The 25,347-nt window shown below is 37.7% G+C and overlaps 2 protein-coding genes across 2 annotated transcripts; both read right to left on the bottom strand.

Annotated features, from left to right (window-relative positions):
- Positions 1 to 286: 286 nt before the first annotated feature.
- Positions 287 to 10,462, bottom strand: LOC122308523 (STOREKEEPER protein-like). The gene is made up of 2 exons (XM_043121888.1): positions 9,168 to 10,462; positions 287 to 344 (listed from the first exon to the last, which is right to left on the bottom strand). Exon 1 carries the CDS (start codon positions 10,409 to 10,411, stop codon positions 9,176 to 9,178), a length of 1,236 nt encoding a protein of 411 aa, XP_042977822.1. The 5' UTR covers positions 10,412 to 10,462; the 3' UTR covers positions 287 to 344; positions 9,168 to 9,175.
- A 1,202-nt stretch (positions 10,463 to 11,664) lies between these two features.
- LOC122307068 (formin-like protein 3) lies at positions 11,665 to 18,887 on the bottom strand. The gene is made up of 6 exons (XM_043119687.1): positions 18,133 to 18,887; positions 14,791 to 15,529; positions 14,211 to 14,700; positions 13,926 to 14,128; positions 13,109 to 13,344; positions 11,665 to 12,836 (listed from the first exon to the last, which is right to left on the bottom strand). Exons 1-6 carry the CDS (start codon positions 18,274 to 18,276, stop codon positions 11,961 to 11,963), a joined length of 2,688 nt encoding a protein of 895 aa, XP_042975621.1. The 5' UTR covers positions 18,277 to 18,887; the 3' UTR covers positions 11,665 to 11,960.
- Positions 18,888 to 25,347: the final 6,460 nt, after the last annotated feature.

Genomic DNA, 25,347 nt, shown 5'->3' with positions numbered 1-25,347 from the left:
ACCTCTCTGATACCACCTGTGACGCCCCCAAATCCCCACGCCCGAACACGGGAAAATTGGGAAGTCCGGATGGTGACAACCCGGGTCACCATCCCATCGACGGGTGCCGAGTGTGTGCAAGGCAACAGATGTGTACAGAAAAACACGCAGCGGATAACGAAAGTCATAACTAAGTACCAGAATTTTTCTTAACGTAATACAAGCTGTTTAAAACGTACATAGATAAAATATTACAAAACACAAATACAGTTTTAACAAATATAAAAGATAGCATCAGCAACCCGGCGGAGCCGCATCCTCGGGCTCAGCCTCCTCCTCTTCGTCCTCTAACTCTGCACCAAAAGCTACGGAACCACGAATGGTACCGCAGGTAAGTAAAACCCAAACACTCCTCTGGTCCCCTAGCCCCGCTCCCGTCATTGCTCTCGACAACTCAGGGGACATCACTCAGTTTATTCCGCTCCCGAGTGACCAGAGGAGTTCCACCGAGATAATAACCCATCCCGGCTTGGGCTCGTGATACACACGCACCCGTAAAACCACTCACGCCAATACACAGGCTTTTCACACAATTCCACAAACACACGTGCATGCACCATGTAATGCCATAACAATGCATAATAAAGTAATCCAACAATCATAAATCAAATAAGCAGGCAACTCCGTCCTCCATCCATCCGACCCCCGAAACTCCTCGGACTCAGTCCGGAATCAACAACCAACAACAGTAAATAATTGAATGAGCAATATATATTAAAATCTGAAAATAGGGTTTGGAAAATACTTACAGCGCTATACGGTAATTTTAGAAAACAAGCGGCGTTGCAAACGACGGAAAAACAGCAACGTCACAGTGAAAATTCACTGTGGCCGTGGGTTGTGAAATACCCACTTTTGAACGGGGACAAACTAGGACACGAGATTGATAGGGTATGGTCTAGGGATGGTTGTGAAGCTATTGGAAGTGATGAACGGCCGTGGGTGGCGGCGGAATCGCCGGAAAATGGCCGAAATACCCAAATCGGAAAACAAGCTCGTAGGAGCTGCTCCGGTGGTCGTTGGAGGCCGGAAATGGGTGGGTTAGGACGGCAAGGGACCGGTGATGAAGTGGTGAAGAAATAGTGGCCGGAGGTGGAGCGAAGGCAGCGGATCGGAGCCAAAACCGTGCGGCTTTGTTGGGCTTTTTCCGGCCAAATGGCCGGCCGATTGGGGGTGAGCTTGGGTGGGGTGGTGCACCGGAGGGAGGGGAAGAGAATGGGACCGGTGGGGGGCCGAACGGTGGCCGGACGGCGGCGGTCTGAGCTGAAGAAGGGGACGCCGGCGTGAGGGAGAGGGAGGAGAGAGAGAGCTCGGGGGGGTCCGAACGCGGGGAGAAGAAAAGAAAAAAAGAAAAAGAAGAAAAAAGAAAAAGAAAGGAAAAAGAAAAGAAGGGAAAAAGAAAAAAGGAAAAAGAGAAAAAAAGGAAAAAAGATGTGAAAAGAAATGAGGTCCAATCCTCATTCCGGGAAACGAAACTAACCCGCCAAAAAGATTAAAAACCACAAAACAACTTAAAGAAATAAAACACAACCTCAAATAAATTAAATTAAATTAAAAACAAATTTTAAAACGCAAATAAATTAAAATAAATAACTGATATATTAATTAAAATAAAAACAATTATTTCAGCGAAAATACACTCAAAAGCGGGTCATCACACAAAGTGTGGATGTTCTTGGCTAAATTTATGTTTTGGTTAATTTCTAACCATGTGATCTTGAATTAGAAGCTTATATATGTTTTAGGACATCTTTTTAAACCATGTTATGGTTTGGTTCGAAGATCACATATTTATAAGTCATAGATCAAAAGGTTGATCAAAACAAGTTAGAAAATAAAAATCAATGGAAATAGCATATAAGAATTTCGGCCCTATGGAGTTTTAATAGTTGTGATTAGTTTTAAATTTTTCTAAATTGATATTTGAATTGAGTATAAAATTTACATGAGGTATGTAAATTTTGGTGACATCTGGAGTTAGTATGCAAAATTCTTAAGTTATGGGTAAAACGGTCATTTTCCTACATGCAGAGAGTATAATGGAAATTTTACTCTTTAAGTTAGTATTTTTCATATTTTAATTTATTAGTGATTTAATGCTAACTTTTAGAATCACTAATTACAGTTCCTCGTGATCGCGCTTAAGGTTTTATAAGAAATGCGGAGATCTAGGTAAGTTAGCTTTTAACTTACTAATAATCTACTGTGTATGTATGTTATCATATATGTCATGCCATGCTAAGTTATCACGTAATTGTCTATTATACAGAATTTATTCTGTCATCAATTTTTATCTGTTACATAATATATTCTGTCATGTATTACTGTACATTACAAGTATGTAATGTTAAATATGTTGTCTATTATATGTTATGCCATGTTACGAAATGTTTCTATCTCAAGTTGGTCATATATTTCAAGTTATGTTCAAATCACGTTATGTTACGTCAGGGCTTCAGTCCTTTCGTATTCCAGTCAAGTTTCATCTTGAGTACATTCAGTTTGTGTAGAATACATGGGACCACAACAACTGTGGAGTATGTATTTAACTGCATTGTGATGCGTAGAATAAATGAGGCCATAACAACTGTGGAGTATGTATTTATACGTAGAATACATGGGGCCATAACAATTGTGGAGTATGTATTTTTCATGTTAAGTCAAGTTTGCGTAGAATACATGAGGCCACAACAACTGTGGAGTATGTATTTTTCATGTTAATTCAAGTTTCAGAGCAAGTTCATGCTAAGTCAAGTTTCAGATCAAGTTCATGTCAAGTCAAGTTCAGTTCATGTTTCAATTTAAGTTATGTCAATTATGCTATATTGTACACTAAGTTATGCTTTAATTACTTATGAATTTGATTATGCATTTATGCTTTTACTATCATCCATGCATCATTAGCTTGTGTGGAAGTTTTTTGTTAACTTGCTGATATTTGTAATCAAATCTTACTGTGGTAGTCTCAACTACCATTCCCTCCGAATGGTAGATCTTGTTACAGGACCTGAAGGAGGATCAGGAGCTGACCAACTAGACACAGTCGACTGAACGACGGTGCGTCGTTAATGTTAATATAGTAGTTAAATTACTACTTTTACGATGGAGTTGCATCTCCAGTATGTTTTGGATCATAACCATTTTGGACTAGTGTTGTGATCTTAGTTATTCAATGGGTCTTTATGTATGAAGTATGTTTTAAGCATTTGAGATATTTCCAATTTGGTGCATAGTATTGCTAAAGAAAAAAATTATCTGCTGTGAATATTGCATAATGTTAGATGCATGTTAGGAATATTTCATCTTATATGTCATGAACGGGGGCAGGTAACCTTGTGTTGCATGTCTTGACGCTTCAAATGTCCGTCCGATCCCAAACGGAATTTGAGAGCGTCACACCTTGTGCCTTGGGCAATTTTTTAAACGAATTTTGAACATGTGGGCACCACCCAATCCATTCTATATAAATCACTGAGAACACGAGGCAATAACCTTGCCTCCCTAATCATATTATTTTCTTCCAATGCACTCATTTTAGCCAAAAAATCAGCGATCTAATTTCCCTCTCTAAAACAGTGTTTACTCGAATAATCCAAATCAACTAACAAAGAAAACAAATCATCCCAATAATCCCAAAGATACCAAATAGTATAGGACCTATTTAAAATCCAATTAACCACCACTAATGAGTCGCTTTCAATGTCAATGGCATGAAGACCCAACTCTTTACACATTTGAAGACCTACAATAATCGCTCTTATTTCCGCTTCATTATTAGAACATACCCGAAAATATTTAGAGAACCCAAAAATTAAAACACCACGGCTATCTCTCAAAATTCCACCCCCTCCACCTGGTCCCGGATTACCAAGACTACTCCCATCCAATTAAGTTTTAAACGATCCCGATGAGGTTTATCCCATCGTACAGCCTGCACTACTAGATCTCTCGGTTGAACAACATTCACACCAAGCCGAAAAAGTAAAGACCTATCTTGTGCCGCCAACTTCTTAACTTTATTTACCTTATTAGACAGAGACTTAATACATGATAAGATAGAGGCAACAATCACATCAACATATTCATTTTTACCTTCCATCCTAGCCAAACAGCGTCTATGACACAAACACCAAATAACCACAATAGGTAACAGGTTGAGAACAAACCCCATTTGACTTTGTCGAGAAGCCCTATTAAATAAGGCTTGAACTCTAACTTTCCATCCTTGATGAGACATGAAAGGAATACCAAACTCAGCCATAACCCTTCTCCATACGTTCGCTACAAATTCTCCCTTTCTAAAGACATGGTCGAGCTCTTCTGTTTGCCCCTCTAAACAACAGTTACAACGTGAAATCATAGGGATGCCGCATTTATGAATTTGAACATCTACTGGTAAACAAGCAAAAACAGCTTTCCAAAAACACATGGATAACATCTTTGGAATCAGCTTATTCCAAATCCAACTAGACCAGTCAAAATGTTGTAATTTAACATGAATTAATTCCCACGCCGATTTAGTTGTAAACATACCAATTTTCTCTAGTAACCATATAAGAATATTTTGGACATGTTTTAAACGGCCCAATGAATCCATAACCACTCTCGCCAAAGGTATACCAAGCAACTGATATATCCTATCAACATCCCAAACATTATCTATGACTAAATCTTTAACACGCAGGTCTGGACCCACAATACTATCAACTGCATTAGATAAGGGTCATGAGTCCAAGAATTTATCAAACCATAGAGAAATATCTCCCTTTCGAACCACCCATTTTGAGTTATTTAACAACACAGGAATTTGTCTTGCCAAATTCTTCCAAAAAGGGGATCCCAAGGAACTCCCCTCGCTCGCAGTCAGAAAATCATTTTTTATGTACTTTTACCCGAAAAAACTTGCCCAAATTGAATTTTGAGAAACTAATTGCCAAGCTAATTTAAGAAAAGCTTTTTGGTATCTTCGATATTTAGGTTTGGTAGATTTTTACGGTAGCTTCCACCATTGATTTGGATTAGGTTTTTCTAAATACAAAATCACATATATGAGAAATTATTTGTACCATTCAAAAAAATCTCCCACATTAAAGAGGAATGTTGCATGTTTTAAATCTATAAGTTCGGTATATTTTATTTAAAAAGAAATAAATAAATTTAGAATTTATATGAAAACATTCATTTTTATTAATAGACTTTATTTTTTTTTTTTCAAATGGACCATGCATGACTTATTCAGTCTAAAACTATATCTAGCAATACTTGAATTTATGAGAAATACTATTTATAGTCTTAGACTATACAATTACAAGTTCCGTGCGCTCCATAAAAAAAGTTGAATAAATCTTAGACTCATATAAAAAATTATTTTTAAATAATAAACCTTACTTATTTTTAAAAAATGTATGAGACTAATACACTCTGAAACTATATTTAATATTACTCTTTAAAAGACACTCGTGGCTTTTATTCAACTAGTTGTCCACTATAAAATGAAAAATCTCCTTTTTTTTTTCTATTTTAATTATAAATAGTAGGAAACATTTCGTCTTGGGTTTTTTTTTTATAATCTCTAAAAAATTAAAAAAAATAAAAGAGTGAATTTATTGTCATAACAAAGATAAGGAAAATGATAGAATGATTACCAAATATGCCTATCAAATGTGTCCACTCATATATTTTTATTTTTCATAATTTTTCATTTTTTTTAATGGTTAAGGAAGTGACTATTAATGCTGAGTGTTATCAATATTGCCATTTGTTGAATAATTTACTGATCTACTATCTAATTTCAAAGTAATTCAATTTTTTTTATTTATTTATTTAGATACCTTAATATTTTTTTTAATGAATTTTATATTTTTATTATTCTCTTGTCACTCTTGTAGTTACAATAGCATAACTCATGGAGATCTGCATATTTTGTATAATGGATTTATACTAAGACTGGACGTAAACCGAAGCATTAAATTATGAAAAAAGAAATCTCTATCCTGACTACTGTTACATATTTTCTTTTTATTTTCTCATATTTATGATCCTGCAATACTTCCATTCCAGATGTTTATGAGCTATCCAACCACAATTAAATGCCTGAGAAATGAAAATTGCAATCCTGAATGCATAAATGTCGTGTAATCATTTTAAAAAATGAATAAATACAAGATTCACATGAAAAAAATTAATTTTTTTAATAATAGACTCTACTTTTTTTTAAAGTAATTGCACAACATTTACATACTTCACGACTATATATAACATTACTCCATCATTTTACCAACCTTCATTTAAATGTTAAGGCTATGTTTGAATACCAAGCTGAGTTGAGTTAAGCTCGATTTTTTATAAATAATAGTGAATGAAAAACTCTTTATGCAGTCGCTTGAGGTAAGCGCCTGCAAACGGTTGCTGATGTGGCAAAATATCTGCAATTTGAAGATGATAGCCCTTTGAAGTCTCCCTCCCCCTCAGTTTCTATTCGCCCCATTTTCATCTTTCATTTAAGAGCTCCGTTCCCTTTCGTTCCAGAGCTCCATTCCCCTTCATCTTCCTCAAACAGGATTCTCTCTCATTCCCACGAAAGCCCCACTCGAAATCGAACCACTGCTTCCCTTCAAAATCGAAATCTTCTCACTTCCTTCGAAGCTGACATCTTGTTTAGAAAGGTTGGGCTCCCTCTTCATCTCCATCTCCCTCTCTATTTGGCCATTTTATAACCCTTAAGCTCAGAGGATAATTCTAGGGATGAAGTTGTAAGAAATAGTTGAAATGGGTTTGGTGAGAAATCTATTAATCATGAAATCTAATAAATGAGTTTTTCTTTCTTCAAACTTCGCTTCCTCCATTTCAGAACCATTCTTTCTTCTTCCCCACAAACACATTTTCCCTATTTCTTCCAGTCATTCCAGAAATCTGTAGCAGTTCAACTTCGTCTTCCTTAAAAGCTTGAAAGTGTTGCTGCGAACAAAACCCACCCCCTCTCTCTCTCCTTCCCACGGTCACAAACGTTAGCCATTTCACAGATCAATATTTTTTTTTGGCTCTGTTTTCGTGAGGTTGGGAAATGGTTCATGGGTATGTGATTTCGTGGGATTGTTTTTCAGTGCAGCAATTTTGTGTAGCAAATCAATATTCTAATTTTACAAAGGAAGGCACATACTTTTTTTTTCTTTTTTTGTGAGCTGTGAAATGTCATATTTGAGTTTTGAAGGAAAACTAATGGGAGAGATTGGACAATTGAGGAAGGAGAGAGAATGGAGAGAAGAAAATGATTTAAGGACAGTGAAGGAAGGAAATCGATTGAGTGAAGAAGATGAAGATGGAGCGTGCTGTGGGGAAGACGAAGAAATGGGTCTAAAATATGAACTCTCGAAAGTCGAAAGTCTACTTTTTATATTTTTATTTTATTTTTCTGACAGAAGCTTTGCCATGTCTGCACCGTTTACATGCCGCTTATGTCGCGGCGTTTGTACGTAGCGGAATTGATAGTGAATTGAGTTAGTGAAGTGAGTTATGTGGGACCCATCTAAAATAAGTTTAAATATGTTTAGATGTTAAGATGAATTTAATACTATTTGTAGGAAATTGAAAAAAAGTTATAAGCTCCACCTATAAAGATGTGTTAAGTTAAAAAGGTTGTAAGTTCATATGTAAAAAAGTTTTGCGATGAATTAAATTTAGTAATTTGAGAGTTTGGTATTTAGATATTAGACTTAGTTTAAAATTAGACTGAACTGAATTAAACTCAATTGAGTTTAACAATCAAACCGGACTATCTCGAATAATTTGTGAATAATATTAAAATAATTTATAAATGGTAATAAACTGTTTATGAATATTGTGTAATCACTTACATTTCCAAAACAGCCCGTAAAACTAGTGGCCGTGAGCAAATTCAGTGGCTACACCGAGGGAGAGGGTCTTGGCCTCTTGGGGACCAAAATTAACAACTTCCCTAAGCTTCTCTTTAAGGCACAAAGACACTTCAAATTCAAAATGAGCTTAAAATTTTATCGGTTTCTGAAATTATAAAAATAAGTCGTGCACTGATGCGATACGTTGCTGAGTTTGGAATAATTTGAACTTTTTCGATTACTATATACAATAAATTAAACGAGGGGGACGTATCTCCAAAGAAAAGAGGAAGAAATGAGTTTGGAGTTACGTACTGTTGCACACCTTCCTTTTGACTCTAAAAAAGGAAAAGAAATAAGTCAAACTATCGGAAAAACTTGAAACACCATGGCCAGTAATAAAATAGTTTGTAAATAGTTATAAAATAATTTAAATTATGATGCTTTATTTGGTATTGAGAAATGTGTGTGAAAAAAAGTTGAATAAAATTATTATAAAGTTAAAATATAATTAGAATATAATTTTTTAATATTATATTTGTTTATAAACTTAGGAAAATTGTAATAATTAAATAATAATTAGATGAAAAAGTTAAAATTTGAAATTGAAAAGTGTTTACCTTTGAGTGATATTTGAGATAAGATTCTCTTCCAATCAGAACCTTCATACCATTTCTTTTATAAGTAAAATAAAGAGAACCTTGATGCTTAAAACCCTAAAACATGGAAATCAACTTTGATTAATGCAGCCTCTCATATCACTTCTATGTCCCTAGACAATATCGCCATAACCCCTTAAACAGTCGTCATAAATGGATTATGCAAGTGATGGCAACCATGCCAACCATGCTGGAAGAAAATTAGTTCAAACATGCAGCAAGCTATACACAGCAAAGAAAGAAAAAACATAGACCACATTATATGTCCTCAATCTATTAGGAAATCTTGCTGCAATCCAATAATTTTCATGTCATATCCCTACATCAACTTAAAAATTAACCAGAATATACAGCACAACTTTAGGTCAATTTCTTCCGGATAATCTGCCAAAACATCAGCAACAAAAAGACATGACACCATGAACATATTCATATGCAAATCATCCCATGTAATAACACTTATATCTCAAGTTAATAATGTGATTTAAAGCAAAACTTTGAAACCCCCTATGCATTTGACACAACGGGTCACCACGAAATCAAACTGTCTCTAAAATCATATCAAGTTGACTCAATCAAAATATAGACCAAACACAACCATAAACACAAAGATTACCTCCGTTTTTAACCCCTCTTTTTCATTATCTCTAACTTCAGCTTACTTAGCTCGTGATAAAACTCTGTTTTCTTCACATACGCCTCCAACTCAGCCTCCCTCACCTTCCTGCCCTTGCTCTCCAACTCCATCGCTTTGGAGTTTCCAATGCCCACCATGAACTCCCTCGTATACCTCTTCCCAAACCCCAAACAACCCGTACCTGCCATCATCTCCAATGCAGCATTCAAACATGGAAAATTCGTCCCAAAGTTTTCCCTTTTTTCATCAACCTTCGTCTCCCCATTAGCCAATCCCTCCTTTCCCCCAGAAGCCACTTCTTGCTTTGGTAATGCCAATGCCACTGGAGTGCCGTTATTAGCTTTGCCTTTTTGATTGCTAGATGGCTCATTTTTGTTGTTAGCCACATTGCCCCAAATCTTCTTGGAAAGCTCGAAGGCCTTGTGCTCGTGGGGCTTAGAGAAAACCATGTCCTCGCCACCTTTCTCGAAGTTAGTCCTGTATTTCTTCTTCATCCTCCGAATCTTTTCCATCAACTGGGCCTTGGAGACCTCCACGTGGAGTTTTCTCTTCAAGAACTCGTGGAGCGCACCCATGTCTGCGTACGAATCCGACCCTTTCTTGGACTCGTACTCGATCATGCCCTTGAGAACGGCGAGCTCGTCCTCCTCGCTCCACAGGCGTTGTAAGGTTCCGGGTGGCTTCTTCGAATCCTCATCGTCGCCGTTGGTGGCCGACGACGACGATACCTTCCTCTTCTTTGGGTTCTTTGTGTTGCTGGGGTCGTTCTCTGCTGCACGTTTCGACGAAGACCCAGAAATAGCGATCGCAGTGGATTGGTTGTTGCTGTTATTGTTAGGCTTCTTGGGCTTGGGTAGCTCTCCCATTGGCTTGGAAGCGATCGGCTTAATGGTGAAGCCGGAGACGGAAGGGGTAGCAGGGGACCTTTCGGACTCAGAGGCGGAGCCGGATTCAGTTTCGGATCCGGATGAGGTCTGGGGTTTGGAGACGACCTTAGAAGAAGATGATGGGTTTACAGAGGGTTTCCTCGCAGGAGATTTTTCTTCCTCTTCTTCTTCATCTTCCCCATCATCATCGTCTTCGTCGTCTTCTTCACCTTGTTCATCTTCAGACTTTTCATTCTCTTCTACTTCTTCATCTGAAATGGCATCTTCATCAGACTCTTCGTCTTCTCCAGAAGTAGAGGCGGGTGGCGGGTCTTCTTTAAGCCGCTTCGAAGCCATTACAAGGCAGTGAGCAGAAGGAAGACCCTCGATATGGGTTTTATAATGTGTGTAATGTAGGGTTTTGGCCGAAACGTTCTTAAAATCCTACGAAGAGTTGCGAGCGCTGCATTCACAAAATTTGTGACGACACTCCGTTTATGTCTTGACAAAAACGACATTATTAATTTAACGTTCTTATTTGAGAAATGCTAAAAGAATTTAATATTTCTTTTATTTTTACGATTTTTTGTTTTTTTTCTTCCCCTTATAATTTTAACTATTTTTTCATTTTTCAAAAAAATAATTTTGTAAATTTTTAATTTTATTTAATTTTTCAAAAATAATCTTAGGTCGATGTGAAAATGAAAATCGAAGAGAAATAGTCTCATATATCATGTGGTAAGGTTCATGCTTCATAGTAGTTTACCTTCTCAATTATCAAAAGGAACTTTCAGAAAAATATAAATGACATTCTGTTCTTGGACATGGCCAAGTGTCAAGTACAAGGCAAAAAAAAAAAAAAAAAAGGGAAAAATACACTTTGAATCCTCAAAACTGCTTCTGGTTTTGCATCTTACACCAACTACTAGCAATTTTGTTGAATTCTAATTATTAAGATGGATGAAAAGTAAGTAATGTGGGACAATTCGTGACAATCGAATCTTAATAAAGAGGATGTAATGGGTTAATTGTAGACTTTAAGGGTGTAAGCCGGTCGGTCCAAACTGAAAAACTGACCGGATTGGACCGAACTCTAGACCGGTCAGTCTCGGTCTCATAAATTGTAGATCAAACCATTTGGTCTGTTCTTGAGGTTTATAAATTTTAGACCAGACCGAACCCCTATTTATATTTTAAAAATATTTTTAATAATTTAATATATTATTTTTATATAATAATTATATAAGTTAATGATATAATTTTCATCTAATTTATTATCATTGACCATATAAAATATTTGTTAATGAGTTAGTTACATAATCTATATTAATAATTCACATAATTTTAATTTAGTAATTTAAAAATTATTTTTTATTAATTTATAAGGAAAAAAAAAAGAAAAAAAAAATTGGACTGTCGGGTCTCTATGGATGTTCAGTCTGGTCCTATTGGGGAAAAATGATGGTACCGAAAATTTAGGCCCATCACCCCCCGGACCGATTTACACCCCCTAATAGTAGTAGTTTGAGGTGCAAAAGTGTAAAACATCTGAATATTTTGGGATCAGTCAATGCTCTGTAGTTTGTACTTGTGGAGAGGAGGCACATTGATTATGCAATGCAAATTTCATGCATAAATTTTGAAATGAACAAAGAGGAGCATAATTTATGACAACTACGTACAGGTGATGAGGAGGTTCAAATCAAAAACCCTTGGCTGGTTTTGGGGATTTGCATCTCATTGGACAAACTTGCAAGTTGACATAGCCTAGCCTAATAGCAGTGCAGATGAAAGCTACTTGCAGTTGCAGATGCATCCAAAGCATATGCAATATGATAGCAGAATGCTTTTTAATGTGGGGAGAGGAAAACTATATGCTCCCAATTCAAACATTCTATTTTATCTATTAAAGATGAGAAAGGTAAGGAGAGGGACTCTCATCATCTGAACTAGAGCTGTCCATCCGCCGCTCCACTATTGCTGGAAATAGCCGCTGATGTACATCTAAAGACTGCTGATGAGTTTCTGAAGAGGATGACACTGATGGAGCCTCTTTCTTGGAAGTCCTCACCATCTTCATCCCTGTATCCCTAACCTCTTTACATGCCTTGTCTAACATTCTCAAGAAATCACGTACAATTGCAAATAAGCGCAAGCCTTCATCCATTCCTGCTTTCCCATGGAAGTAATCTGCGGTTTGTTTCACCAGAGCCAAGATTCTCTTTTCTTCCTCCAATAGCCTTGAAATGTCAGCTTCCACATACTCCACGAAATTGCCCAGTGCACAACCGAATTTGCTGTCTTCATCCAGACTCTTCATCTCAGCATTCAGGAAATCTTTAGTTTTTATCATTGAGTGGTGGAGTTTTGACACTGTAGTTGTTAGGCCTTCAGAGTCTATGAATGCTGCTTTTTTTATATCTTCGAGTTCACTGCTTAAGCCTGAAACCACCTGAAGACCAAGCTTACAATAATGGTCTGCTGATTCTTCAGTGTGATCCTCAGCAAGATCGTCAGTTTTCATGCTGGAGACACTCTTGTTTGCTCTGGCTGTACGGATAGCTCGTATGCCTTCAGAACGGATGATCTCCTGAACGACAAAGTGCAGTAGTGTGGTCTTGCCATCAGTTCCTTTTACATCTGACAGTTTCAAGAGTGTATCAAGCTTAAATGCGTGTGCGCCACCTCTGAAAGTACCATCATTCATGCGGTTTCCAGTTTTAAGAACTGCTTCCAAGAGTTTTAGGAATAGCCTGCTGCTTCTTAGTTTGTTGCTAGCTACCTGCCATTTAAGATGAGGCATGATTATCTAACCAAAAACAATTGGATACTGTTTACTAAAGGGATGTAGGATCTGGGACATTAGAGCTACATTCAACCACATAATTAGATGGGGGACACAATTTGTATCTCTGGCATAAAAAGCATGAGGATGCCATGGTCCACAATTCTGTACTTTTACATGTCTACTGAAAGAGGAACTATAGTATGAGATAACTCGCAAAATATAATTCAATGGGGGACAATTCGTAGCTCTAGACTCTAGTGTCTCACCTCTAGAGTTTCCAAGGACTCTTTAACGCTGGAGATCTCCTCCTGAGCCGAACTCATAAACAGAAGTGACTCTAGTCGTTTAAATGCCAAGGGAAAGTCAACCAAAACTTTCAGGAACTGCTCTGCAGGGCCCAGTTGAGAAAGATCACCACTGAACAGCCTGAGCTTTAGTTCTTCTTCTGTTGTTGGTGCCATCTTAAGCAATGTCTGAAGGAGCTCCACAGGAAGCTCATTACCTGATTCAATTAATTAATAACTTTCATGCCTTTAAACATAAAGTTAAACATAAACATGACTAAACAACTTTGGCTAACTAATTATGAGCGCATTCACCCTACACACTAACAAGCAGCATTAACTAATTAATATATGCACCATAATATGATAAAATGACAAAAAATTTGAGCTCATCTAACTAGAATGATACTCCAATTCCTGACAGGATCACCATATAATCTTCATCTAAATATTGATAGACCAAGTTGGTTAAAATTTAACTTAACATGAAAATTCAAGATAATTCTGTTTCTATTTTTTTCAAATCTTGATGTGTATATGTACATTTGCTTTTTTGCAGGCAATCTCACTTAATGATTATTTCGTGCTTCTATTAGTACACGAGATGTCACTTTGCAGCTTCAGCTATTTCTTGAAACACATAGCAATTTTCTAGTGTGTATATGTCATAAATAGAGCTAGGAAAATTCCTAGGAATTTTCATTTGTTCATCCTAATAATGAAACGCTTTTTTCACTAGATGGACCTTCCAGGGGAGAGAGAGAGAGAGAGAGAGAGAGAGAGAGAGAGAGAGAGAGACCTTCTTGAAGAGCATCGAGGACTTCTTCTGTTGTCACATTCAGTGCTCTTAGAAGAATCGCTAAATTTTGTGCTTTCCTAGGGTCAAGGATCTGAAAATACTGGATTGAAGGGTCAAGTGATGCTGCATCTTTCTTTCGCTCAATTTTGTTTTTGTCCATATTGTTATAGCCAAATAGCGACTCTATCATCTCCTCATTGAACCTGTAAAATTTGTACAAGATTCAGTGGTTGAATGACAGTTGACTTGTGCTTATTCACTGAAAAGATATAGATATGTTCTTACTGGAATGATCCAGAGCTGATCTCATGCCAGACCATTGATTGATCAGGGTTGGCAAGAACCTTGTCCCAGAAGAAAGGTTTTAACTTGGTCTTCGGAGCTCCAGACTCCCCATCAAGATCATCTTCCTCGATAGAACCATGGTTTTCTTCACGATGTGGTCCAAGACATGATGATCGATTTTTCCTAGGCATTAGTTTTGGTGGAGCAGGTGGAGGTCGAGCAATTTTAGGAGGTGGTGGGGGCAGAGTAACAGGAGGTGGTGGTGGACTTGGTGGATCAGGAGGTAAAGGGGCTGATCTTCCTGGAGGGAGTTTTAAAGGAGGTAGTGGTACTGGCTCTGCACCTTCTGATGCTGGTGCCACAGCCAGCGAGGAATCATTGTTTCCATGCTTCATGGACATATTGATAAGTAAAGATGGATTCTCTCTGCTATCAAAACTGAAATCTTTACGACTTGAGTCTCCTAAACTAACAGACGTTTGCGATGAACCTGAAAGATTAATGTTCTAGAGATCATCAGAATATGAAATATAATTGGAGACAATAATGAGTAAAGCACAAAATCCTGACAAATGCATACCAGTGGAAAAATGACTCAGGTTTAACGTAAGAAGAGGTCTTTCATCTCTTTGTCCATTTCTTCCACCAAATTTTTTGCTACTAGCCTTAAGACAGCAAAAGAGGAGCAGTGCAACGAAGGCAAGGACTCCTGCTGCAGTTGCAGCAACAACAACAATTTTTTCTGTCTTACTGCCATCATGCTTTTTTGGTGATTTTCCTCGAACAACATGGTGAACAGGTGGAAAAATTATTTGAGGTGTAGCTGTAATAAGTGAGTCAATCATATCTAGTGAAACAGATGGATCTTCTGGTGCCCCCAAAGAGGGTCTTGGACTCAGAGATATTGTGGCAGGAACTAGATCAGATGGTGCTGGATCATTACTAGGTGAGGCTGATGCTGGGATAGGAGCTAGAGCTGGAGGAGGGTTTGCTGCTATCTGTCGATGTGACTGACTAACAAGATATCTTCTTGGGGCATTTGGCCAACTGAAAGGCCCCTCAACACAATTAATGATCCATTTCTTTGAGCTAGCCACTCTGCCAGGAACATGAAGCCGAAGATTTTTTCTTCTTAAGCAATCCAGAACTGTTTGTCTAATATGGGGAGGTAGAACTCTTGAATATCTTTCTATGTTTACTATTGGGAAAAATGCTGATATTCTATTGGTGATTGCTTCCTTTAGGATAGAAAAGTCAAAAACTAGAGAATCTTTCCTGCCCATCAATTCTTTCCTGCAATGAATCCATATCTGTACCACCTGCAATTAGAAACTTCCATCAAATACCTCTTTAAACCAGTAAAACTCCTTACAAAGTTTACTATTCTCTCTGACTTTGTGAGAACTATAACCTCTTTAACTCGGTCAAACTCGTTACAAAGTTTACTAATTCTCTATGAGTTCAGTTTGAGAACTAAGTTTGAGAACTATAAAGTTTCCATGCCTTCCCTTACTGCAATTGCTGTTACTCTACACAAATATATATTAATTCATATGATGCCTTAATTATATTAAGATACAACATTGCTGAGAAGGATGATGTGACAAATGATGTTTTCTACATACATCCACATTAACAAACATGCACTTGAAGAAGGATAATGCACGCTGAAATCATTTAATAATTCATAGAACATCAGTTTACTGCAAATGGTACAATAGATGTACTGACATTAATTGAGATTAAACCTGTTTCATACCCGAGTTGTTTGCTTCTAATTTGAGACCCCAGAGATCCAAACATCTAAAACAACTAAAACTGACTTTCCTTGAACTTACAGCAGGACAATATTAGACATAGCTCAAATCATATCATAACATTTTAAGCCCCATAGTGATGTTAGTTACAAATTGATCCACTCCAGACCATGTAAATGGAATATCTAGAGAAAATTAGAATTTTGCTCATCCATAACATAACGCCCCTAAAATCACTTGCATGGAAATAATTACATTAGTCTTTCAAATTTGACATGGAAGATCCCTTGGCATGGGTAATATCATTATGGAAAGTTCATCATCACTGCCATTCTACCCGCCCAAATCACATCAGACTGGAAGATGCTCCTCAAAATCAAACGCATCTACACCATTCTAAAGCACATGGACTCTTGATCAGTTGTCAAAGTCTACTGAAGAACCAATGTCGCAGCACACACTCTAACCAGGTAGGCTGCCTTTCACAATGTTGTAGAAGCATTCGCATATTGAGAATTCCTCCATATCCGTTCAAATTGTTGGGGACTGGTCAGAGACAAAGATGATTCTAAATAAAAGGAGAGATGAAATTTAACGTGGTTCGATAATTACCTACGTCCACAGCTGCTGTAACTTCACTATGAAACAATTTTTACAAAAAAAACTCTCTGTAAACTCTCTCTGCTCACCCACTCTATTCTCACTTCTCTGCACCACTCTACACGCAGCATACACTCACTTATTTTCTCTCTACACTTGTCTGCACTTCTTACTCACCTCATCACAACACTTCTATTTATAATAAGGATAGGGAGTCGTTGGTGATAGTCAGCCGGAGCAGTTGAAAAAATGCAGCCGCACCTTTTGAATTCGGTGCATTCGGTGCCTTTCGGTGCATTAAATGAGCATATGCAATGCATGACTCACTATTTTTGTCTCCATTCGCAACACAAATCCCCTCACCCATTTGATCCCCCTTGAACACCTGCAATCCCCTTTATGTATCAACCTTTTATTCGGGAAAAACACCTCTAGTTCATTCTAATGGTACCACAACAACATATATTGGCCAAACAGATTCAACTAATAGCCTATACAAGGTAATCACCAATATATATTTAAAGTAATTTATCATATTATGTGCATCTAGAAACCGTATGTTGCCTGGACATATGTTATGGTCCTATCCTGCAGAAAAGAATGTGTGGAGCCAAATGGAAAGTAGGATTCAAAAAAGCTGTGTACAAGGTGATCTTTTTAGCAGTATATTAATAGTGTTGAGTGGCACTCCGGAGGATGAAGAAATGGAAGAAGTTTCAGTAGTGGACTGAGGTTTATGGATGAGAAGGAATGCATTTATTCCCAGAGGCTCTTTTACTCATTCTAACATACTATTGAGGAATGCAACGGCAGATTTAGCAGAGTTTAGAAGGCTTCATGAGGAGAAGATTGTTGAAGTTACTACTGAACAAAACTCAATGACAATTTGGGAAAAGCCTCAGGAGGGATCTTTTAACGTCAACTGGGATATCTCAGTTGATTCGAAGCAGAATAACGTAGGTAATGGAGTAGCTGAAAGGGATCATGAGGGTCATCAATTGGCAGTCCTAAGAGCTCCTAGAACTTCAAATTCTGATATGTTCACGGCTGATCTTGAAGGGGGACTGTACTGGTTCTGAATGCAATCAAGAATTCAACAACAAACTGGAGCACGATATAGTTGAAGACACAAAGGCAGTTCTGTCCTCTCTTAGTAGCTGGGCAGTTAGACATATCAGAAGGGAAGCTAACCAAGTTGCTCACAACTTAGCCAAACAAGCGATTTCCTTAGTTTCTGTTGTTATTGATATTGAAGATGTACCCACATGTGTTCAGTCACTTATCATGGTTGAGTGCATTTGATGTATGGTTTAATAAAACAAAGACTTTTGCTTCTCAAAAGTAAAAAAAACCTGTATATCGCAGCAAGTATTTAACTACCATTACTTGATAATTTCCACAAAGTCAAGCAGGGTCATAAAGGCATCCTATTCCAAACATCTGCCATCCCTATACCACATTTGCATAACTAATTGAAATCTAAAAATCCCTAATTTCTACTCGTATTTCTTACAAAAATAAATAAACAAAAACCTCGAACGAATTGTAATGCATGATTTTCATACCATGTCATGACCATCTGTCTCTGGCGAAGCACCATTGCTAATGACTGTTTTTGCCAACTTCCTCTTCACCTCTGAACCCCTTATTGACAATGCGGAAAGCAAAATCACAATAACAGCTGCATAACCAGCCTTTCTCAATTCCATTGCTCTCCAAATCACGCGAACCGCATATTTCCCTTCTCATTTCATTGAACATGAATAAAAAAACCTTCACATCTCTTAACAAAACCAAACGTAACAAAAATATATTCCTCCAACTTCTCAAAAAGCCTTTATCTTCCAGTACTTTTATTCAATACACCATGAAAAATCTACGACTTCGTCAATAACCCTTAAGTTTGTCAGTCTCTCAATCTAGAAAGCTCAGAATTGGGATTGGAACCTGACCATGATACGTACATAAATGTTTCCGATATGTATCAAATCTTTCATTATTAATTCAATCTTGCTGCTTTGAATGCGGCAGATTATCCGAGATTCAATCGACGAACGTAAAAAGAATTGAGAAACCAAATCATGCAAAGCTCCAAGCCAACCCAAGAAACTCAAAAACTACACGTAAAAATAGAATTCGGGTCGTACGGGTAAAAATGGTGAGAATTTATTAATTTTTCTTTTCATGATTTCCAAGGAAAGATTTTTCCTGTTGGGATTTTCGTTAATGCCTAAGATGTCCATGTAGTTGGAGAGTAGAAGAGAGAGAAAGATAATGACGCGTAAAAGACTCGAAGAAACTCGATCGGGGCCGAGAACAATGTGGAGCACCCATGATTTTGTTTCCCTCTATTTTGTTCTTGTTTTGGATTTTGGTTTTGTTATTGCATAGATCACACATCTTTATTTTAGGAAATTTAACATTAATAAAAAAACAGATTTTGAAAATTTAATATTAATACTACTACATTTTCTTTCAACTTACGTAATTGATCAAATTTTTAAAATAAATACTAGATATAGTCGTAGAATGTATAAGCATCACATAATTATTTTAAAAAAAGTGGATTCACTAGTAAAAAATAGTCTTATTATGTAAGTCCTATATTTATTTAATTTTTTCAGAAGAGTTGTACGATGCTTCAACATCTAACGACTGTAAATATCATTTCTCAATTTTTAAAATCAAATTAATTCAGAAATTAGTGACTTTGTTTTGTTTATGTTAAGCATGCATGCACGTTCGTACAGCAAACCGAACAAAAAGTAGAATACATAACCTATCTAGTTATGAATAAATGTTGGTTGATATATAAACTAAGAGAAATTCTATTTACAGTCCTCAAGTGAGATTGTATATGTAGGCCATTTATTAAAGAGAAAAAATATCATTTTAAGAGGAATATTTTAGTAATTTTAAAAAATCTTAAAGATAAAATTACCTATATCTGCATTGCAGTCCCCAAATGGAGACTGTAGGTAGTATTGCTTATAAACTAATTAAGTAATGATACAGTTGATCTTTGTTTAATTAACACTATAAAAAGAATATGTTGTTCACATAATTACTAATTACTTGATGATTTTATTGCAACGAGAATATGTTTTTTATGAGCTAATTAATATTATGATCAATTTTGTTCAATAGGAGCTTCTTGCGAACCATACAAATGCTTTATTAGGTGTATTATCTATTTGTTCTTTTATTTGTAAATTAATGTATAGAACATATCATCTACATTATTTATATGATAAGATATGATTTATAATATTCAGATTTTAAAATTTCTTGCTCAAATCATCAAATTATACCATGAAACGCTTTATTATGTGTATTATCTACGCTGGCTTGTAAATAGAATCTTTCTTAATAATTTAGTGTGTGAGAGTATGGTGAATTAGTGATGAATTGCAAGTGAGGAAGACAAACAAGCATTGCAAGCAAGGAAGACAAACAAGCAGTAACTCATGTTGCAAGCACAACCAGTGATTCATAATCTAAGTTGTATAAAACTGATATACTCTCTATCAATGTGTTTTTTTATCAAATGGAGAGAGATAAAATATTAGTAATAACTAGGAGTGGGCGGCGGGCTGACAGGGGCATGCGGGCATCCTGGGTGCAAGGGGATGGGACTCAGGCTAGGCCCGAGCTTGCCCATAGTTTACTACTCGTCCCCTCCCTTCCCTCTCAAGGCTCTCTCTCTCTCTCTCTCTCTCTCTCTCTCTCTCTCTCTCTCTCTCTCTCTCTCTAAGTTGGTTGTGAACTTATTTTTGAAATGCAAAGTTGTTCACCAATTGCCGTTCACTGTGGGTGGTGGGCGAGAGTGGGCAGATGACCGTGGGAGCCAATTTCACCTCAGCACCCAGATTTGTTTTTTTGGGGGGGGGGGGGGGTGGGGTGGGGTAGGGACACTCCCTGCTTGGGAGTGCGGATAAGTTGCTAACAACCCTAGTAATAACTCATGATGTAGGATTCATTTTATATGAAAATCTTCTACGAGCGACATTAATTGATGTTGTAAAATATACATGATAGGTCTATTCTCTCTCTAAAATTACATCATCCAATCCATTCAAGCAATTGAAGTACATAGATCTCGATTCTCTTATATATGCATGCCTAAGCATGATAAAGAGTAGTACTCATACAAAGGATTAATTGTGTTACATGCGTATATAACTCAATCTCTCTTGTACATACAAACTTAATTAGCCTCTCTCTCTGATCTTAATCTTTTCTTTCAGAAATAAAGCACATTAAATTTAAAACAATATAAACACTAGATGAACAGTAATAATGTTCATGTTGATCTCTTTTTTTTATTAGTTTTAATTATGTGAGTTTTTCCCATGATTTTATCTTGACACTGAGCTAATACGGGAAAAAATTGGTGTAGATACATTAGTCAGGATGGCCAGCATATTTTTTTTAGGAATTTCGAAGGAGGTTGGGCAACCAAAATGAGTAATTCTATATATAATTGTGAAGTGTGTAAACACTGTGTAATTATTTTAAAAAATAGTAGGGTCCACTATTTAAAAATTAATTTTTTTCATCTGGGTCCCATGTTTTATTCACTTTTTTTTAAAGTGATTACGCGAAGATTTCACAATTCACGATTGCAAATATATTTTCTCTTGTATAAATGACCTGCATTGGAGTAACTAAAAATCTTTAACTTAAACTTTGAACTATAGTAACTCTATAGGAATTTTCAAAGTTGGAGAGCTACTATTCAACCATCAAACCCATATTTTATTCACAAATAATCAACAAGATTTTATTAAATTTGTAAGAGGATTTTCCCCTTGGGCCAAAAGCCCAGAAGATAGGCCCAAATACAGGGAGTCCAGGTCGGCCGGACCGCCCCTCGGTCCATTAAGTGTCTTTAACCACAAAACTAAAATCTGCCCATGGCCATAATCATGTGAGAAGTCTCGAAGTGCAAGGAAGGAGAGGACACATCACCCTAGCCTCCCCTTATGGCACCTAGCCTCAGAGAACCTATGTAGGCAGGCAGGCATGAAACGTAGGAAGCCCTTGATCTTCTGACAATTAGTAATAAGGGGTCTAATAGAGTGCACCTCCAAAACAGAAGGGACATGAAACTATGCCACATTAATTGCGCTACCTCATAAACCATGCCACATTAAATGAATATGACTAAATGAACTATTCAGGGGATACATCTCCTGACATAGGTTATGGGCGATTGACCCCAAAAACCTAGTATAAAAGCCAATCCTCAGGTACAAACAACTCTCTCTAAACTCTTTACTCTATCGCGTGAACTACTAAGGTGATACTGACTTAAGCATAAAAAACTCACTGACCTCCACCAAGGCTCTCGACTCTCTGTGTGTTCTCTAAGTGTGCAGGTCCAAGCCCAAAGACTCGAGTTGCTCGAGTTTGGCCCATAGGCATATGAAATACGATGTTAATAGTGAAGTCGTATGTGGGATTCTATTCGGTTTGTGAAATCATGAAACCGGTCTAAAACCGGACCAATTTTCCAATTTTTTGATTTAAATTCTCACCCCTAGTCAATACATGCAGATAGGGCCAGATGCAAGAAGATAACAAAACAAAAGTGACCCCACTCCCTATTGATGATCTAATGCTACAAGTATTATCATTAGCCAGGATAGCTTTTCCATTAAGCAAGTTAGGCAATTTCCTAAGGCCCCTAGTGGAAGAAGGCAAAAAAAAAAAAAAAAAAAGATTTAAATATAATTTTTTAAAAACAAAGGAATACCTAATTAAAAAATTAATTAACTCGATGAGGGAACATAAAAAATATTAAATAGATATTATGTCATTATTAATTTTAAAAGTATCACACATAATAATTATTTTAGATACTCTCATTTTAAGAATACTCTTCTCTTTTGACATTAGTAATTTAATATATATTGTAAAAATTATAAATAGAAAATCTAATTCTCCGTAGACTTCACGTGTCCTTCGTATACCTGCGACAACCTGTTCTCAGACGACTCAGCGACAAGAAGTAGCGTCAATAAACATAGAAGCAAGGCTTGTGGCAATGGAATAGCTGGTAAGGAAAGAGAATGAGGCACTCAGAAGGGCCACCAATGAGCCGAAAAATGATGTAGAACCAAGCAGTAGGGAATGCAAAGGCTCCAGGAATGCTGGAGGGCAAGGCGACACAGAGGAAGAAAGGAAGAATGTGGAGAATGTCCTCCCACCTCCACCTTTGTGTATCCTGGCAAATAGCAAGATCCGAGATGAGCAAGTGCTTAGGAAGGTGGAGCCAAACGAGCCACTAGAGTTGCTCCTTCAAGATTTGAGCCACCCGGAATCGACCCAAAGTTCATGCAACACCACCTAACTGTGGACCCTAAGGCTAAGCTGGTAAGGCAGAAATGTCAAAACTTCAACGCTGAGAAGAATGCCTCCATCACTGCGGAAGTCAGCCGGTTACTTGCATGGGGATTCATATGAGAGGCCCATTACCCGAACTGGTTGTCTAACGTGGTATTGGTAAAAATGTAAAATGGCAAATAGAGGATGTGTGTAGACTTCACCAACTTGAATAAGGCTTGCCTGAAGGACAGGTGTTGGTAAAAAAGTAAAAAGCAAAATAGATGATGTGTAGACTTTACCGACCTTAATAAGGCTTTCCTGAAGGACGGCTTCCCATTCCCCTGCATCGACCTGATCGTTGATCCATGGTAGGTCATCATATGTTGAGTTTCATGGACACCTACTATGGGTACAACCAAATCCAAATGAAACTAGATGACGACGAGAAGATACCATTCATCACTGACCAAGAGCTATACTGCTACTTAGCCATATTGTTTGGGTTAAAGAACGTAGGGGCCACTTTCCAATGGCTGGTCAACCGCATGTTCAAAAATCAAATTGGAAGAAACATGGAGGTCTACGTAGATGATCAGCTAGTCAAAAGTGGAACTCTCAAGTAGCACCTAGACGACCTTCGTGAAGCCTTTATAGTGTTGAGGTAGTACCAGATGAACTCAAACCCGGCAAAGTGTGTTTTCGATGTAGACTCTGGGAAATTCTTGGACTTCATGGTTGCTGAATGAGGAACTGAGGCCAACCCATATAAGGTGGAAGCTATACTCGACATGCCTTCTTGGAGCATAAACGAAGTACAAAAACTAGTGGCAGCCCTTAACCGTTTCATGTCAAAATCCACCGACAAGTGCCTTAATTTCTTCAAAGTGTTGCGGAAGGCCCAAACATGGGATGGCAAGTGTGATGAAGCATTCAATTTCCTCTAGAAGTACTTCGCCAACCCTCCACTAGTCAATCAACCCAAATATGGAGAAGTTTTGGTCTTGTACTTATCAGTCTCCCCATAGGCTGCCTCCTCGGCCTTGGTACGAGATGAAGGTAAGGTCCATAGACTCGTTTACTTCACCAGCAGAGCCTATTGGGGAGCAGAGGCAAGATAATTGTGCATAGAGCAGCTCACCTTCGCCCTAGTGGTAACCACTCGGAAGCTTTGCCCGTATTTTCAAGCTCACCTAGTAAACGTCCTCACCAAGACCCCAATGAAGGAGATCCTACAAAGCCCAAATGCCTTAGGCCAACTCACAAACTGGGCGGTGGAGTTTAGCGAATTTGACATCGAGTATGCACCACGGACTTTGGTCAAAGGGCAAGTGTTGCCAAACTTTGTAGTAGAATTCACCGGCTTCCCGAAAGAGGTAGAATGTGCACCTTCCTTGAAGCACTGGCAAGTCTTTATCAACGGCTCATATTGCCAAGCTGGAGGGGCAGTGGGGTGCACATTGTTACAGAAAAAGTGAAGAACATAATTACGCCATTAAGTTGGTATTCAAAACTACAAACAACGAGGTGAAGTACGAGACATTGTTCTTTGGCCTAATGATCGCCAAGTCTTTGGATGCTAAGGAAGTAGAGGTACAAGCCGACTTCCAAGTAGTGGTCAATCAAGTACTAGGGGAATTAGAGGCAAAGAGTGAAAAATTGAAAAAATATTTAAGACTGGTAGAGGTTGAGCGTGCCCATTTCGGATACTTCCAGATTCAGCAAGTCTTAAGGGTCGAGAATCAAAAGCCAGACAAGTTAGAGTGAGCAGTGTCCAAGCAAGAAAATTCTGCCCTCCCAGAGCGAATGGTAGGCAGACCTATCAAGGTATTAGATGTAGGGGTTGAGGTAGTGGAAGTCAAATCCGGAGCCCCAAAATGGGTGTTGGATATTATCAAATACACAGATGCAAGGAGGTACCTGACGACATGTGGGAAGCTAGGAAGATCATGAACAAAGTAGTGCGTTACACTATAGTTGAATGCATCCTATATTGAAGGGGGTACTCCACACCACTTTTGAGGCGCATCTCATTTGAAGAAGCTCAATACTTGCTGGCAAAGATGCACAAGGGAATCTATGATGACCACTCAGGAGGAAAGGTGCTAGCTGGAAAAGCATAAAGGTGGTGCTACTAGCTGCACATCCGCTGGGACGCCAATGAGTATGTGCAAAAGTGAAAGAAATGCCAAGAGTACTCCAGAGTGCCCCATCGCCCACTAGAAGATCTGACATTGATCACTTCGCCCTAGCCCTTTGCCTAGTGGGGAGTTGACCTAGTAGGTCCCCTTCCCTAGACAAAGGGGGAGTAAAATTTGTAGTGGTGGTAGTAGACTATTTCACCAAATGGATAGAGGCCAAAGCATTGGCATCAATCACAGCGAGAAACATCACACACATTTTGTGGAAGACAGTCCATCTGCAAATTCTGCATCCCCCACATCATCTTATTA

Source organism: Carya illinoinensis, chromosome 4, assembly GCF_018687715.1.
Source record: "Carya illinoinensis cultivar Pawnee chromosome 4, C.illinoinensisPawnee_v1, whole genome shotgun sequence".
Classification (NCBI taxonomy): domain Eukaryota; kingdom Viridiplantae; phylum Streptophyta; class Magnoliopsida; order Fagales; family Juglandaceae; genus Carya; species Carya illinoinensis.
Note: the sequence above shows the minus strand (reverse complement) of the source record. Positions and strands in the feature narration are given on the sequence as shown.

Coding starts and splice junctions, on each gene's coding strand:
- LOC122308523 (XM_043121888.1), bottom strand. CDS start 10,411: ATGGCTTCGAAGCGGCTTAAAGAAGACCCGCCACCCGCCTCTACTTCT.
- LOC122307068 (XM_043119687.1), bottom strand. CDS start 18,276: ATGGAATTGAGAAAGGCTGGTTATGCAGCTGTTATTGTGATTTTGCTT. Junction 14,129..14,210: donor ATCAGCTCTGGATCATTCCA/GTAAGAACATAT, acceptor CAAATTTTACAG/GTTCAATGAGGAGATGATAG. Junction 13,345..13,925: donor CCTCGATGCTCTTCAAGAAG/GTCTCTCTCTCT, acceptor TAATTGAATCAG/GTAATGAGCTTCCTGTGGAG.